Source organism: Bison bison, unplaced genomic scaffold, assembly GCF_000754665.1.
Source record: "Bison bison bison isolate TAMUID 2011002044 unplaced genomic scaffold, Bison_UMD1.0 scf7180017864135, whole genome shotgun sequence".
In the NCBI taxonomy this organism is placed as follows: Eukaryota; Metazoa; Chordata; class Mammalia; order Artiodactyla; family Bovidae; genus Bison; species Bison bison.
The window spans coordinates 795,362-811,958 of record NW_011494707.1 but is presented as its reverse complement, the minus strand read 5'-3'; the positions used below and the strand labels follow the sequence as shown (position 1 = coordinate 811,958).

Below are 16,597 nucleotides of genomic sequence, written 5' to 3'. Positions count from 1 at the left end.
GGAATCAGACAGTCCACGGGAGTGACCTGGGCAGGTTGCTGTACTGTCTGAGACCTAGTTTCCCCATCTGTAAGATGGAGATAATTATGCCTTCTTATAGGTAGTGCAGATTAAGTTGCATAATATAAATAAAACTCTTAGCATTATAGTAAAATGCATAAACAGTAGGTCTATCATTGTTATTACTACTAATAATAATTCTGGATTCCCTGGTTTTTTAGTCAGTTTGGTCTTTCATTACATATGCACTGAGTTATGTAATCATGGATATGACACTTGAATTCTCTGAGTCCCGTTTTTCTTATCTGCTTAAATGGAAGAATAATACCTACCTCTTCTCGACCATAAGGTGTCAGGAAATCAACTGCAAGTGTGTTTGTGGGTTCATGGGCTTCCCTGATGGCTTAGACGGTAAAGAATTTGCCTGCACTGTGGGAAACCCAGGTTCGATCCCTGGGTTGGAAAGATCCCCTGAAGGAGGGAACGTCTACCCACTCTAGTATTCTTTGCCAGGCAGGCTACAGTCCATGAGGTTCCAAAGAGTCAGACACGACCGAGTGACTGACGCTAGTGGGGCATTCGTAGTGCTGAACAAACTGTTACTACTTTGTTGTTAGTTTCACTGGGAAAGTTTTAAATTAGGGTTTTAAAAGATGGCTGAGATGTCCCAAACTACTTATCCCTCATTAAGATTTACATTTTTCTCCAGCTCAACTCATCAGATGAATTCACTGAATAATGTTAGCCAATAAAAATTATTTAGGTAAGTCCAGAACAGATTTTCTTGTGTACTTTTACTTTGCATCCTAGAAATTAAATGAAGAGAGAACATGCTGGTTTAGAGGAATAAGCTAATGAGTAATTGGCCTTTGTGTGTTCTTTCCTAAGGGAAACAAGAATAGAACAACACAAAAACGTGCCTGCTTTGCTGAAGTACAAATTGAGGTCAGAAGTAGACACAGATTGCTCATGTAATGGTCACCATGATGCATTTTTATTGCTTCCCAATGTGCTATGGCTTTGGAAGCTGTTGATGATGGGCATCCTATCCATGTTTCATTTGCATTGGCCCAGGAGCCTGGACTGGAAGAAAGAGCTAAGGCCAGGCCTAGGCTGAACTTCTGTCTACTTGCTAACAGTGTGCCTGTGAGCATGCTTATACATGTACAGGAGGGTCCTTATGTTTTGATCAGTGTAAAAAATGTATTTTGCTACAGTTGGGTATCTCCCTGCTGTGGCAATATCTAGAAGATGTTGTACAGTGTGCTGTTGAACTGGTTTGATATACTCAGAGCAAGACGGCAGGTGCTTAGCATAATATTAGATCAGGACCAAAGAGAGTGTGTGATTGTTTATCACTCCTCTGTTAATGTGTTTATTCAGCAAATGTCGAGGTCTGTGGTATTCTAGACTTCAGCATTACAGGAGGAAGAACAAGCAGGTGATATTCTTACTCTTGTGAAGTTTACATTGTACAGGGGAAGATTGCGTTAAATAAATTGCTTAAAGAAATAAACAAGATATTTACATAATTATATGTTCTGAAGGCAATAAAGGACATCAAGAGGAAATTAGATCCCCCATCAGAGAAGGCCTCTGAAGATGTCACTCTTGAACTGAATCATCACCATGTGCAATTTAGCCCGTGTCAAGGACCAGGCACTGTGCTAGGCAGAGGGAACACAGAGGCCCAAAGACAAAAGGCTTGGCGTGTTTCCTCTTGGGCATAATGTTTTTCTGGCATTTTTCTCAACCACCAGGTAGTTACATTCTGCTATAATGTAAGATTAGATTATAAATTATCTCTTGTAATCCTGAGCTAAGACTGCAAATTCCAAACAACAAGTTGTTTACAGTGAAGCATCGTGTTTTGTTTCCAATCATGCTTGGGCCTCCACCCAGGACACAGGCAGGTTTCTGCGGAGGGAGAATGGTAACATTTCAGTCATCCTCAGTGCTGCCTGCAACTCTCGTTCTGCCATCTGGGGCTCACCGCTTTTGTCCGGTCTAAGAATCTATTGTTGACACAGGCAATTTCCGCTTTCTCAAAGCGGTACATTCCTGAAATCCACATCAGAAGGTAGATTTTATTGACCCATAGAAACAATGGGATTGTTTTCTTGACAGAGAAGTTGGCAAGCCGTGAATCTTCATGTGTGAGGGAAGCAAAGCAGTCACACTAAATCTCTCATCCAGAAATCCCCTTATTGAACAATGAGCCCTTGAACCAGTTAGGATACCACAAGAAGAAATAACAACAAAATCCAACATAAAAAGCCTTAAAACGTAAGGACATTTGGTGTCTCCCAGAGCAAGAACAGGGCAAGTCTGGGCTAGTTCAGAAGTCCTGTGATGTCTCAGGGACTCAGGTTCTCACCCCTTGGCTCCGCTTCCTGGGCACAGAGCCTTGACTCTGAGCTGTAGCCACTCCTGGTGCAACATGGCTGCCACCCCTCCAGGAAACACAGGAGCCACACGAGGCCAAGGAAATGGGTTGCGTTCTGCATGGTGTCTCCTTCAGTGAGAGAGAAAGCCTTTCCCAGAAGCCCAAGTAGACATTTCCTTAAGTGCTTGTCCATGGAGCACCCAGTGCCCCTCCCCACTGTCTTCGAGACACCAGGACATTACTCTAGACTTCTGCCCTCTCCTTTATGTCCTTATTCTCTATGACCTGTCCGTTCTGATTTTAAATAATCTGTCACTGATCCTCGATCCTTTTGTTTATGACAGTAATTCACATTCTCATGAACTCTCCCTGTTCTCCCTGCTTCCAGTTTACCTTCCACAAAGCCACTGATGTGATCTTATAGAACACAGATCTCATCATATCACTATCCTGCTTAAAATCCTTCAGGGTTTTTAAACCCGTATACAATTAAATCTCAAATTTTTTTTTTTTTTTCCTGACCATAGGAATGACCTCTCTCCTCTTAAAAAAAAAAAAAAAAGAAAGATACATGGCAGCTCAATTAAGCTAACAATGGATATAGAGCTGCAATGACTGAAATGAGGATGTGGAAGGGGCTCATAGCTCACCCAAGTGGATCCTTTTGCTTCCCTCATATGGGGACCTCAAAGTCCTTTCTGGGCTATGATTTCTCAAAGTGCACCAAGTGAGAAGAAAAGGGGGTCTTTGAGTTGAATAATGCCCCCAAACCATGCAATACCCCACTAATGTAGTGTCTCCATTTCACCTTTCAAACTTCCGAGCATGTGCCTTCTAGGAGAATTTGTGCTGTCATTGTGATCACCAGGTTAACACAAGCAGATGCTTGAAGACAAAGTGAGGCCAGTTGAACACCAGAATGCAGCTAATATCAAAAACTAAGAATAACAATTTCTAATCATATGGATTGTTCTTATGGTTACATTTTCATTCTTACAGTTTTTTTAAGATGAAAGGTTTGTGATTTGCTTTGATAATCCTGAGATTAGTCTTTTTTCCTTTCACAAGGCCTTTCATATCAGACATCCTGAGACACCCAACATTTCATGCGTTTCCATTTCTAATCAAGGCACTTTTGAGCTACACAGGCTTTAGCATGGAATTTTGAATAGAACTATATAATAGCTGAATATACTGATTATTCTCCTCCCTCTTGATATCAACCTGTATTTATTCTTTATGTCTATTTAAAGAATTTAGCCTTTGCTGTTGTTCTATGAAGAGCAAGAGCTGTTTAGATGCAGTTTACATTCTGTTAGGGAATATGATCTTCTTAATGAGGAGGTTAAATATTAATGAAGACTAATTGATGCATAATTTTAACAAGGAAGGTCATTATCAATTTGAAGCAACAGCTTAATGGATTATGCGTTTCAGCAGGTATTTGCATATTCAGTGACACTGTCAGAAGGCCGGGGGAGAAAGGTGAGGGGCTAAACAGAGGGTAATGGGCAGGTAAGAAGGATGACCTCCAACTAGACCAGACTCTGTAGTTCTATTGCTTTTATCCATTCTTGTTCCAGGAAGAGTTTGAGGAGAGGGAACGTGTCCTTTTGTGTCTTTGGGCCCCAGGCAAACAGCTCTTCACTCTTACTTCGCTTCTGACTCTGACCACCTCCAAGCCCCACCTCCTATTGGCCTAGGTGTGATCTCCCTCATCACAGTAGGTTTTCCAGCCTCTCCCTTGATGGTCTGCCACATCACACCCTGGAGCCGACCTATTTCTGGCCACTGGTCTTTCCTCTCAGACTCTGTATAGACTAGTTTGCATAGGCTGTGCCCGTGGCTCCATAGGATCTGGTTGTTACCATCTGTCATTTGCTGGTCTGTCCAGGTGCTCCCACTGAGAGACCCCCCCCCCACCACCACCTTATTCTTCCCACTATCAACTGGGATTTCACAGAACCTAAGCACCAACAAGAAGCAGAAAATAAGTATCCATTGTCTGAAGCTTCAAGCCGATTTTGATTCTCTGCTAATCCTTTTAAGTGTGATATGCACTTAAATCAAGAGAACCAGAGACAACAATGATTTGGGAAAATGATCATCTTATCCTAGCCAGTTTCAGTGACACTCCAACATGGTTAAGAAAATTGACTGTCAGATATGATCAGTGTTGTTGAAGTGAACAGCCCTCCTTCCCGGAGTGGCTGGAGTCAGATGCTCACCCAGCAGGAGTGGTTTTAATGCCTGAAGACGCCAGTAACCTCGAGAAGCAGCTTAACCTCAAAGCGCCGCTGACCGCCCATGTGGCCTCTCTCTTCTGTTTTGCAGGTACAACGTGTTTGATTGCTCTGCTATCAGATAAAGACCTCACTGTGGCCAACGTGGGTGACTCGCGTGGGGTCCTATGTGACAAGGATGGGAACGCCATTCCTTTGTCTCATGATCACAAACCCTACCAGCTGAAGGAGAGGAAGAGGATAAAGAGAGCCGGTGAGCTTATCAGTGCCTCCAAGGACTGTGTGCTGTCTCGTTCAAGTGGCCTAGGTGGTTTCCGGGAGATTCCCTGGGAGAGACACTCCTTTACGCAGTGAGGAGCAGATCAGTACAGAGGCTGTGGCTGAGGCAGCTGGGACTGGACTTTGTAACATTTCCCATCAAATGCGTGGCCACTGAATTTGCCCTTCTTCATGGCCAACGTGTCCACAACAGCCAAAAAAAGCCCTTAGTTTAAAGGCTAATGGGATCTTTGGGCCATTGCTTGCCATACTCTGCTTCCTTTCAGCCATGCCAAACTACTAACCACCAAATGAACCATGGAGCTCACACATCTGTGCCTTTGCAAGTGTTGCCCACACTGTCCAGTGGACAATAATGACCTTGCCCTTTAAGACTTGGTTTCAGGATGTCCTTTGGCAGCCTTCCCTGTCACACTGAGCCAAAGGCTTCCCCAGTCTGGCTTAGGTACCCCTTCAGTCTTTCCCTGGCATCCTGTGTGGACCTCTTGGGTCACTTTTCGTAGGATGTGGACATATCTGGCCCTTTCATCTGTCTTGCCTTCCTGATCATGAGTTCTTTAAGGCAGGAACTTTGGTGTGTTCATCTGTATACTCCCAACTCCAAGCTCAATGCCTGATCCAAGTATATATGTCAGTTGGAGGAGGAAGAAAATCCCTTTTTTATTTTTTCAACATCTAGGGGCTGGAGGTACAAATGGACATCCTGGGATTGAGACGGGGTAGGGGATGGAGTAGACAGACATTATTAATAAATAAGTTAAAACAGGTAAATTATCTAGTCTATTACAAGGTGATAACTGCTATGGAGAGACACAGAAAAGTTAGGGAAAGGGGAGTGTTGGGGTGGTCAGTGTGGGCCTCACTAAGGTGACATTGGCAAAGACTTGAAGAAAGATTATCAGTTGCTGATTACATTTTCATAGTTAATTTGGGGGGATTCTTTTCTACCTGTAGGCTTTCCTGGTGGCTCAAATAGTAAAAAGTCTACCTGCAATGCAGGAGACCTGGGTTCGATCCCAGGGTCAGGAAGATCTTCTAGAGAAGGGAATGGCACCCCACTCTAGTAGTCTTACCTGGAGAATCCCATGGACAGAGGAGCCTGGTGGGCTCCAGTCCATGGGGTCACAAAGAGTTGGACACGACTGAGCAACTGACACTTTCATTTTTTCTACCTGTGCAGGGGAGGACCCCTTTTCTCCCCAAACTGACCACCACAGCTTGTAGCCCCTGTGTTGCATGCCACGCGGCAGGCCCTGTTGCCCAAGGGAGCTCAGGTCCCCCAGGTCGTTGCCCAAGAAGTGCCCCTGCCCCCTGGGGGAGTCTGCAGATTGACCTTCAATCTCTGCATACCAGCTTCTGCCCAGAACCTAATCAACGTTTGAGTTCTCACAGTGGGAAGCTGTACTGTTGAATCCAAAATCGTTGAATTTTATTACAACCTCCTGCTTCAGTGACTGCTTGAGATGCAGAATAATTTTTAATGAAAGCTCTGGTCAGGTTTTCTGTCAATGGGACGGCACAGTGTTTTAAGAGCATCTGTCAAGCTTTGATGAGTTTCCTTGCTTATGAAGACAGCATCTCCTCAGTCATCCACTGTGACCCTGGACTTGGGATACAGTCAGCTTGCTCTTGAGGAAGCACCATGGGGATGTGTATACGGTACACCTGAGATGCCACCTTAGAGCTCTCTTCTGACATGTCAGCCTATTTTATCCTCTCTCCTCCTCCCTGCCCCCACCCGGAAGTGATTATAGGAGCAAATTCAGACCGCATCTCCAAGGAGGTTAATCTCACCTGCTGTGTCGAGGGTGTACTTTACAGCAGGACTTAATGAGCAATGATTGGTTTTATTATATTTATGTGTGTTTTCTCTGGCCTCAGCCTTCCTTTCTGGACACCTATCCCCCTTCTGTTTGGTGTCATAATACCCTCCAACCAATCTAGGTCAAAATACACGTCATTCTTTCTGTCTCCCTGCCTTAAGCTGTTTGTACAACAGTAGTGATGTCGGCTGCCATTTACCATGCATTCACTTTGTGCTGGGAGCTAAGCTGTGTGCTTTACATACACTTTCTCTTTCCCTACCTTGTGAGGTTGATAATGTTATTCTCATTTTACAACCAAAGAAATGGAGTCTCAGAGAGGCTTGTGTGCCCAAGGACACACAGCTAGTGAATGGTGAGACCAGAATTGAAACCCCAGTGACTCCAGAGCCCGTACTCTTGCCCGGGAAACCACTCTTCCTGGAATGTTCTTGTACATCCCTGCTCATGGAAGTCCTACCTATCGTTCTGTTCAGAGCTGAGCTTTAATGCTCACTCTGCCCTGATTATCACAACTGGAAATCGTCCCTCTCTCTTCTATCTGCCTATAGCATTTAACAGGTGCTAGGTTTTCCCTGAAAAAATACTGCTCTGTGCTTGTAGCTGTTAATGCAGGTGGATTTCCCCTCCTGCCAGACTCTCTGCTTCTTTAGGAAAAGGTATAGATCTTGTCCAACTTTATAGCCTGCAAACTGCCCTGCATGGAGAATATATTTAATAAATATCTGACATAACATGCAAATGAACAAAGTTCTAGTTCCCTTAAAGAAAACATAATAATAGATAGGGACTGTGAAAGTGAAGTTGCTCAGTAGTGTCTGACTCCTTGCAACCCTATGGACTGTAGCCCACCAGGCTCCTCCAGCCATGGGATTTTCCAGGCAAGAATACTGGAGTGAGTAGCCATTTCTTTCTCCAGGGGATCTTCCCGACTTAGGTAGGGATCGAACTCAGGTCTTCCGCATTGCAAGCAGACTCTTTACCATCCGAGCCACTGTGTAATACTGAGTGCATGTTATATTCAGACACTGTGCCAACTGATTAATATAGAATAACTCTATTTCTCACAGCTTCTCGATGGAATAGATACTACTATTGTCCAAATTTTGCAACCAGGGAAACCAAGGATTAGAGAGTTTCTCATCCAGAGTCACTCCGAGCTAGAAGTAACAGAGCCAGGAATCAGATCCTAGTAGACTGACCCGAGAGCCTGAGCCTTTAACAACTGTGCTTAAGTACACCATTCTTTAATCCCTTTCCCAGTCAGGGAGCTGTTTGCAATCAATACAGGCACAACCAAGGGCGGCCTCATGCTAATGATGGGTCCCAGTGGTTGTATCTGGTACCAGCCACATGCCTTTTGGTGTTGTTCTGCTGATGTCTCTGAGTCCTCTCCCTGGGGCTCCCTACAATCAGTCACTGAACTGCTAAGGTGTCCTTTAGTTATTAATAAAAACTGATGCTCTCACCCATCCATCCCTCCTACCCTCAATATTCCTACTGATTTAGTCTTGAAGACCTTTAAGATGCCAAAGATGAGGGCCTGAGGATCTACTAGTAGAGGATCAGACGTCAAGCCATGCAGGAGGAACACTGCTCCCTCCTGGCAGCACCAGCAGGAGCACGTATGACAGGTCACACACAGTAGGTCAGCCCTTTGCAGGTGCACACGAATCACACCAGGATGTGAGAGAGCAGCTGCTCAAGCTAATGGGCTCATTCTCTCTTTCTAGGTGGTTTTATCAGTTTCAATGGCTCCTGGAGGGTCCAGGGGATCCTGGCCATGTCTCGATCGCTGGGGGATTATCCACTGAAAAACCTCAATGTGGTCATCCCAGACCCAGATATCCTGACCTTTGACCTGGACAAGCTCCAGCCCGAGTTCATGATCTTGGCATCAGATGGCCTCTGGGATGCTTTCAGCAACGAGGAAGCTGTTCGATTCATCAAGGACCGCTTGGATGAACCTCACTTTGGGGCCAAGAGCATCGTTTTACAGTCCTTTTACAGAGGCTGCCCTGACAATATAACAGTCATGGTGGTGAAGTTCAGGAATAGCAGCAAAACAGAAGAGCAGTGAACCCTTCGGGGTCTCAGCTGCCTTAGACTAAAGGACTTTCAACACACTGGTCTCTTTTAATGTAGTGAAAGGTGTGGGAGTTACAATTAGGATCATCCATCCCAGACATGGGGTTCCCCATCCCCAACTGTCTTAAGTCTATGTGCCGTGTGAACAGAGGGTGCTCTTGGCCAATGTAGTGGAGATGCTGGAAAATGGTTTCTTCGTGTTTTCCCAACTCTTTCATCCAATGTCCAAAATATATATAGCTGTAGAGTCACATGTATGAAGTGAAAGGCGTATGTGCCATATATTCTCCTTTGACAGTTGCTTTCAAGATCCCTTACAGGGCCCTCCGATCATCAGACCTTGTGTCCTCTCGCTGGAGCAATGAGCAGGGCAGGACTCCCAGGAGATGCTGTGGGTAACTCATGAGTCAGAGCCAGTGTGGCCATGCCCCTTGCTGAGAGGCAGAGCTGTCCCTAGGGTGCTTTGTCCTCCTAAGCCCAGTTTTTCTGCTCTGCAGCAGCCCAGAAACAGATTTGAAAATGGTTTATTATTCCACAGCTGTTCTTGAAGGCTGAGGGAAGTGGGGAGGAGGAGAACCATGTGCACCCCTAAAGTCACCTTCCCCCGCCTTCATTAGTTAAATAGACTTTGTATACCACCCAACCAGTCTTTGTGTGTTTATCCTAATCATGCATGGCCTTAACCTTTTGCTTACACCTTACCTAATGGAATAGGCAGCTGTTAAACTTTACCACCAGACACCGTGATTTTTTTACAGTACCAAGTGGAAAAAAGCAAATCGCAATACCGTAATTCCTTTTACCTTTAAGGATAGATGGGGAAATCACAGCCAAATAAGTCACAGCATCCCCTGGGAAGTTTGCTGCTTTGCATTGGGAGAGAAAGCCACTGAGGTTGCCTTCCTGACTTGAGTGCCAGCTGCCTAGTTTTGTGCATTTCTTTCTCTCCAAGTAGCTTTTGAGTGTCTCTCAAGTGTTGTTCTGAGAAGCAGCTGCATAGAACTGCATGTGTGCCCCCTGAAGCCATTCAGAGTCCCCAGCCTCCTGTTGGAATTCGGTAGTGAATTACTGGGATGTGCTTCTGCTAGATGGTGGAAAGGCAGCAGTCTTTAATGTTTGGTTGCAAACCATTGAGTTATTTTGGGGCCAGACCTGCTACTTTTCATTTCTTATCACCAGTGTCACGTTTCCAATCTCAGTATTTTATTATGGAAAATGCTGGGCTCAAACAGCCAAACAAGATTTTCACGGCATCCCCACCCAGTCTGTGTCTGAAAAACCAGGGCATCCACCTGGTTTTGTCCTTCTAGAGTGGGTATTTGTCTTTATGGCTTCTCCGAGGCCCCATTCGCTGACCACCTCCTCCCCTGCCTTCTTCAAATGTGGAAGGTCCTAGGAGAGAACTCGGGAGGATGCAAAGATCCCCTTGTGGCTGCCGAGGACTGTGATCTGTCTGGATCCCTCTGAGCTCTTAACCTTTCTTTAACTGAAAGAATAATGGTTTCCCAAGCGATGTACTTACTTTTGTAAACTAACATTGGAATCTAGGATATTAGAATTAGAACCTTGGTTTTGGTTTTTTTAAGTGTAGCATGTTCCAGTACAAAATACCTGCCTCCATGGTAGACTGGAGTCTCTGCCTCTTGAGAGGCACAACGTTTGGATGTGTGTATTTGAGGTGGGGGTGGGGAGGGAGTTGTGGGAAACATGCTGGTTATGACCATTGATGGGATGGTCGGGCCAGGTGGCCTGAGTTTGGGGATTCGGGACATTCTGATTATGAAGTTACTGGAGCCCACCCTCTACCTGGAGTCCAGGAGTAACCAGTGTCAGCATGTTACAGTACATAGTTAATTTTCCCTTTTCTATTTTTAACTTAGCCCGGAATTCATAAATAACCATGGAAAGACCTTTTTAAGTTCTGTGATCATTGTTATTGTGTAAAATGAAAATGGTACTGTTTTGGTGAAGATGAAGAAGAAAAGCTACTAAATTAGTAAATCAGTGTTTCTCTGCCCTGTGAAATGTCTTAGTAGATGGTGCTGAGTGCAGGAGTGTGTGGCTTTCCCTCTGACTGAGGTTCACAAGGCATCTTCTAAACTTTTCTTTGTAGAAATGAACCCATTCCTGACTTTAACCAAGTAGTGTGTGTATTTTTTACTGCCTCTTTTTCTCCCAGTTTGGCTTGTAGATTTTTGAAACAGGCAAAAATAGCTGCAATTTGATGAATAGTTATGTCTCAAGTCAGGCTACTTTGTTCCCTTCCCCATTCTCCTGGAGCTTGATCGCTCTCTCTCTCTCTCTCTTTCTCTCTCAGCTGCCTCCAGCCTCTGGGGGTGGTCTGCAGACCTCACCCGGGGTGCCCTGTGGCTCTCCAGCCAGCCGCCCCATTTTCTAGGGACATGAAGGTTGAGTCTAGTTAGGGAAACTGACTTGAGAAGTTTGCATGTGAAGCTTCCTGAAATAGCACTGCCAAAGCTTTGGAACCGTCACCCCAGCTTCCTAGCCCGAGTTCGCATTGCCAATAGCTCCCATGGTGCCAAATTTTGGAATGGTTTTATAGTCTTTAAGAAATGAAGCTGGGAACCAATGATCATGTGCTTATGACCTCCCAGCAAGATGCCAAGCCCAGGTCTTCATTAATGCACTGCTTTCCTGCTGCTCTAGTGGCAATTTGTACTCTTACAATGGCTCAGAATTTGGTGCGGGGGTGGGGGGTGGCGGGGAGGGGAGAAGTCATGGAAACTTTTTTTTTAAGTCACTGTATTTGCAGATCTCTAGTGAAAGGAATAAATTAATACTTACATGGAAAATTCTGAAACTAGCTCCCAAGACCAGCATTTATTTTATGTGACCAACTTGCCCAAAGCACTTGACTCTGAGGTCACCATTCTAACACAGCATAACTGTACATGTTCCTGGTAACCAAGGCTACATTCTGTTCCTAGCCTTGGACTGAAGGCATTGGCCTCTAGCGTCTTGTCTATGTGGTAAGAGTATTACAGAGTGTTTTACAGAGTGAAGGAGCATATGAAAGTGAAAGTGTGAGTCACTCAGTTGGGTCCCACTCTTTGTGACCCCATGGACTGGAGCCTACCAGGCTCCTCTATCCATGGGATTCTTCAGGCAAGAGTACTGGAGTGGGGTGCCATTGCCTTCTCCAGAGATCTTCCTGACCCAGAAATCAAACTTGGGTTCCCTGCATTGCAGGCGGATTCGTTACCATCTGAGCACCAGGGAGCCCATGCAATTTGGATATTTAAAATGGGCCTTATTACATACAACTGATGTGATTTCAACCCATGAACATTTTGTGCAGACAGGATTATGTGAGTGATGGCATCGCCAACCCTATCTGAAGTGGTTCTAGGAAGTTGATTACACAATTGAATTGGATCACTGGAATGTTCATCCATACATGAGGGATTCACAAAGGGAGTGACCACTTCTTCCTTTGCCAAGTATACTTTGATTTTCCTGACTTCTCCCCCCGCCCCCCCGAATTGATGCTAGATCTAACTTTCTTGCAACTGGAAACACAGAAAGTTTAGAAAGGGCAACAGTTCATTGTACATTTGGAAGTACAATAATCCATACTCTGGATAAGGTTTTATTTTCCAGTGATCTCAGAAAATTGTTTCCTTCTTTTGACCCAGTATGAGACTGATTTTGATGTTCCCCTAAATTGCCTTAGCTCATCACACCAGCATTCTTGACCTAGCTCTGCAGAAATGACATGACCATTAGATACCATAAAGTAAAGTAAAATAAATTTGCTCAATCGTGTCCAACTCTTTGCAACCCCATGGACTGTAGCCTACCAGGCTCCTCTGTCCATGGGATTTTCCAGGCAAGAGTACTGGAGTAGGTTGTCATTTCCTTCTCCAGGGGATCTTCCCTACCCAGGGATCGAACCCGGGTCTCCAGCATTGCAGACAGACGCTTTACCGTCTGAGCCACTAGGGAAGCCCATTAGACCAAGGCCTTTTTAATTGCCCCCGGATTAACTCATTCACATCTAGACTTTGAAGCTAATTAGTTGAGCACTGCAGGAGTGTTCCCCCAGCATGTTCCACAGGACACAAGCTCCAAAGATACTCTTCCTCATATAGGGTTCCAGGGTCAAAAGAGTTTTGGAAAACATACTATCTTAGAAAGTTAGTACATTGAAGATTCTAATTTAAATATCCTCTGAAGAAAGCTAAAAAAAATAAAAAATAAAAAAATACCACATATGTAGTTCTAGTGTTTTCCAGATTCATCTGACCATGGAAACTTTTTTGAGTAATACCTAGTAACACTCCAAGAAGCCTGTGTTCCATAGGAACCACTTTGGGAAATTCTGCTATATGGAAATATTACTGTTTTCTCATTCACTGTGACTCTTAGTGGTTGCAGCATAGTTTGCCATTTAGAAGCACTCATCCTTTCATGGAAGAGGCTGATTTGTTAATGAAAGCAGGATTAAGAAATAGTATGATTTACTTTGACCTTCAGCAGCCTCACATCAATAGTAGAAGCTCGGTGATCTTGCTTGAAACTCTAAACATGGGCTCCCTTCTTTTTGTATGAATAATAAGCAAAAACCTTGCTACAGCTAAGGATTTTTAAAATTTGTTCCAAGACCTTTTAGTTGCTTTTGTGAAGTTATCTTTGCTTTTCAGATAGAATCAAAATAAATACTTATATTTTATCACTATGTGAGAGTAAGAAAATCTATTTAAAATAATAGAAAAGGGAGGATAGCAGATTTGGTATTAATTCATTTTTTAAATTCTAACTAGACTTTTAAAAATTATGTATCCATTGTATAATAATGGAAATGTAAACGATTTACATTTACTTACTCTCTTATTCATTCTAAAATCCTTATCCCATGTTGTCCCATCTTTCACGTTTTATATATATAATTAAGTTTGGCAAGTTATTTCTTGCCTAAAATGTAAGGCTTGACTATAGCTCCATAATTGTCACTCTCAGCCTGGGTAATATGTTCAGAAAGCTCTGAGAGAGAATCCACACCACAGAGGAAATAAATCTAGTTGAAAACATGGTACAAAGTGAATTTACAGTAAAGTCATTATCTTAAAATTACAGCCAGTATTTAGGAATACACTCTCTCGTTGTTATCCAAAATAGCATAAAACTGAAAGTAAGACCACTTAGACTAGGTGGCAGATTGCACAGAGCAAGTGATTGTGAGGTTTCCGTTATATACCTGATTCTAAAACTTGTTTTCTAGTATGTAAGTTTATTTGCTAATTCTTAATAATGTTGATGCTTTGTCCATTATTTTTTATTTTTACCACTGTTAAGCCGCAAACTGTTTAACCAAGGGTTGATTATGATCATGTTCATGTGTTTAGTAATAACCACACCTTCATTTGTACAATCACTTCAATAAATCCAAGTTAAGGACTTTGAAGAGAGCATGTAGTAACTGTTCATTTTAACAGATCATCACCGGCATTTGCACAATTCACAACTCCACCAAAAAAGATGTAAATTGATACAGCCTCTATGGAGAACAGTATGGAGATTCCTTTAAAAACTAAAAATAGGATTACCATATGACCCAGCAATCCAACTAGGCATATACCCAGAGAAAACCATACTTCAGAGAGATAGATGCACCCCAGTATTCACTACAGCACTGTATTCTGTAACCAGGACATGGAAGCAACCTAAATGCCCATCAACAGAGGAACGGATTAAAAAAAGATGTGGTACATATATACACTGGAATATTAGCCATATAAAGGAAAGAAATTGTGTCATTTGTAGAGACATGGATGGCCCTAGAGCCTACCATACAAAGTGAGGTAAGTCAGAAAAACAAATATCATATTATATATATGGAATTTAGAAAAATGGTATAGATGTCCTTATTTGCAAAGCAGAAATAGACAGATGTAGAGAATAAACATATGGATACCAAGGTGGGGATGAGAGGTGGGATGAATTGGGAGACTGGGATTAACATATACATGCTATAAATAACTAATGAGAATCTACTGTATAGCACAGGGAACTCAGTTAAGATGACACATTTTGTGTGTATTTTACAATTTAAAAAAAAATGTTGAAAAGGAAAAAAAAAATGAGACCAAAAAGCAAGTTGCAAAAATGTGGATTATATTTAGAGATGTGGTTCTATTTACTCTGAGTGATGTTGCTCAGTTGTGTCCGACTCTTTGCGACCCCGTGAACTGTAGCCTACCACGCTCCTCTGTCCATGGGGTTTTCCAGGCAAGAGTACTGGAGTGGGGTGCCATATCCTTCTCCAGAGGATCTTCCCAACCCAGGGATTGAACCCGGGTCTTCCGCATTGTAGGCACACGCTTTACCATCTGAGCTACCAGCTGCTAAGTCGCTTCAGTCGTGTCCAACTCTCTGCGACCCCAGAGACAGCAGCCACCAGGCTCCCCCATCCCTGGGATTCTCCAGGCAAGAACACTGGAGTGGGTTGCCATTTCCTTCTCCAGTGCATGAAAGTGAAAGTGAAGTCGCTCAGTCGTGTCCGACTCCTAGCGACCCCATGGACTGCAGCCTATCAGGCTCCTCCATCCATGGGATTTTCCAGGCAAGAGTACTGGAGTGTTGCCATTGCCTTCTCCGGAGCTACCAGGGAAGTCCCTATTTACTCTAAAAGTCCTATAATCTGGCATTAACTATCACAGAAATCCCCTCTGACATTTGCTGAATCCAAATTAATCTCAAAACCTCTAAGGACCAGAGTCCCTAGCTTTGAGCACAGCCCTACTGTGAGGGCTTCAATGGCAGATTGTGGTGGGGGGAGGGTTAGGAGGCAGGGCAGTCTGCCTGGGTCACTTCTTCATAGGAAAGGGACCATGTTTCAGCCACATTCTCCCATTACCTTTTGTCATAAAGAAATTCAGAGGTTAAATGTGAGGCCATGCAGTATCTCAACATATTTCTATATTAATTAGACAAGGCATAATTTTAAATGTGCTCATGCAGAAACAAAGGTAGAAGTAATAGTCAAGGAACCAGGAGAAAAAAAACCTTGAGAGTAATCGGACATTCAGTTCAGTCACTCAGTCGTGTCTGACTCTGCAACCCCATGAACCGCAGCATACCAGGCCTCCCTGTCCAACTCCCAGAGTCCACCCAAACCCATGTCCATTGAGTCGGTGATGCCATCCAATCATCTCATCCTCTGTCGTCCCCTTCTCCTCTCACCCTCAATCTTTCCCAGTATCAGGGTCTTTTCAAGTGAGTCAGCTCCTCGCATCAGGTGGCCAAAGTATTGGAGTTTCAGCTTCAACATCAGTCCTGACAGTGAACACCCAGGACTCATCTCCTTTAGGGTGGACTGATTGGATCTCCTTGCAGTCCAAGGGACTCTCAAGAGTCTTCTCCAACACCACAGTTCAAAAGCAGCAATTCTTGGGCGCTCAGCTTTCTTTATAGTCCAACTTTCACATCCATACATGACCACTGGGAAAACCATAGCCTTGACTAGATGGACCTTTGTTGGCAAAGTAATGTCTCTGCTTTTTAATATGCTGTCTATGTTGGTCATAACTTTCCCTCCAAGGAGTAAGCATCTTTTAATTTCATGGCTGCAATCACCATCTGCAGTGATTTTGCAGCCCAGAAAAATAAAGTCAGGCACTGTTTCCGTTTCCCCATCTATTTGCCATGAAGTGATGGGACCAGATGCCATGAACTTAGTTTTCTGAATGTTGAGGTTTAAACCAACTTTTCCACTCTCCTCTTTCATTTTCATCAAGAGGCTTTTTAGTTCCTCTTCA

The 16,597-nt window shown here is 43.7% G+C and overlaps 1 protein-coding gene across 2 annotated transcripts in view; it reads left to right on the top strand.

Moving 5' to 3' along the window:
- Positions 1 to 14,248, top strand: part of PPM1L (protein phosphatase, Mg2+/Mn2+ dependent, 1L) — a 327,484-nt gene extending 313,236 nt beyond the window's left edge. For both annotated transcript variants that reach the window (XM_010839836.1, XM_010839838.1), the window contains exons 3-4: positions 4,721 to 4,882; positions 8,465 to 14,248. In XM_010839836.1, coding sequence (XP_010838138.1) covers positions 4,721 to 4,882; positions 8,465 to 8,811 — 509 coding nt within the window. In that variant the 3' untranslated portion in view covers positions 8,812 to 14,248. The remainder of the gene's footprint in view (positions 1 to 4,720; positions 4,883 to 8,464) is intronic.
- The last annotated feature ends 2,349 nt before the right edge of the window (positions 14,249 to 16,597 follow it).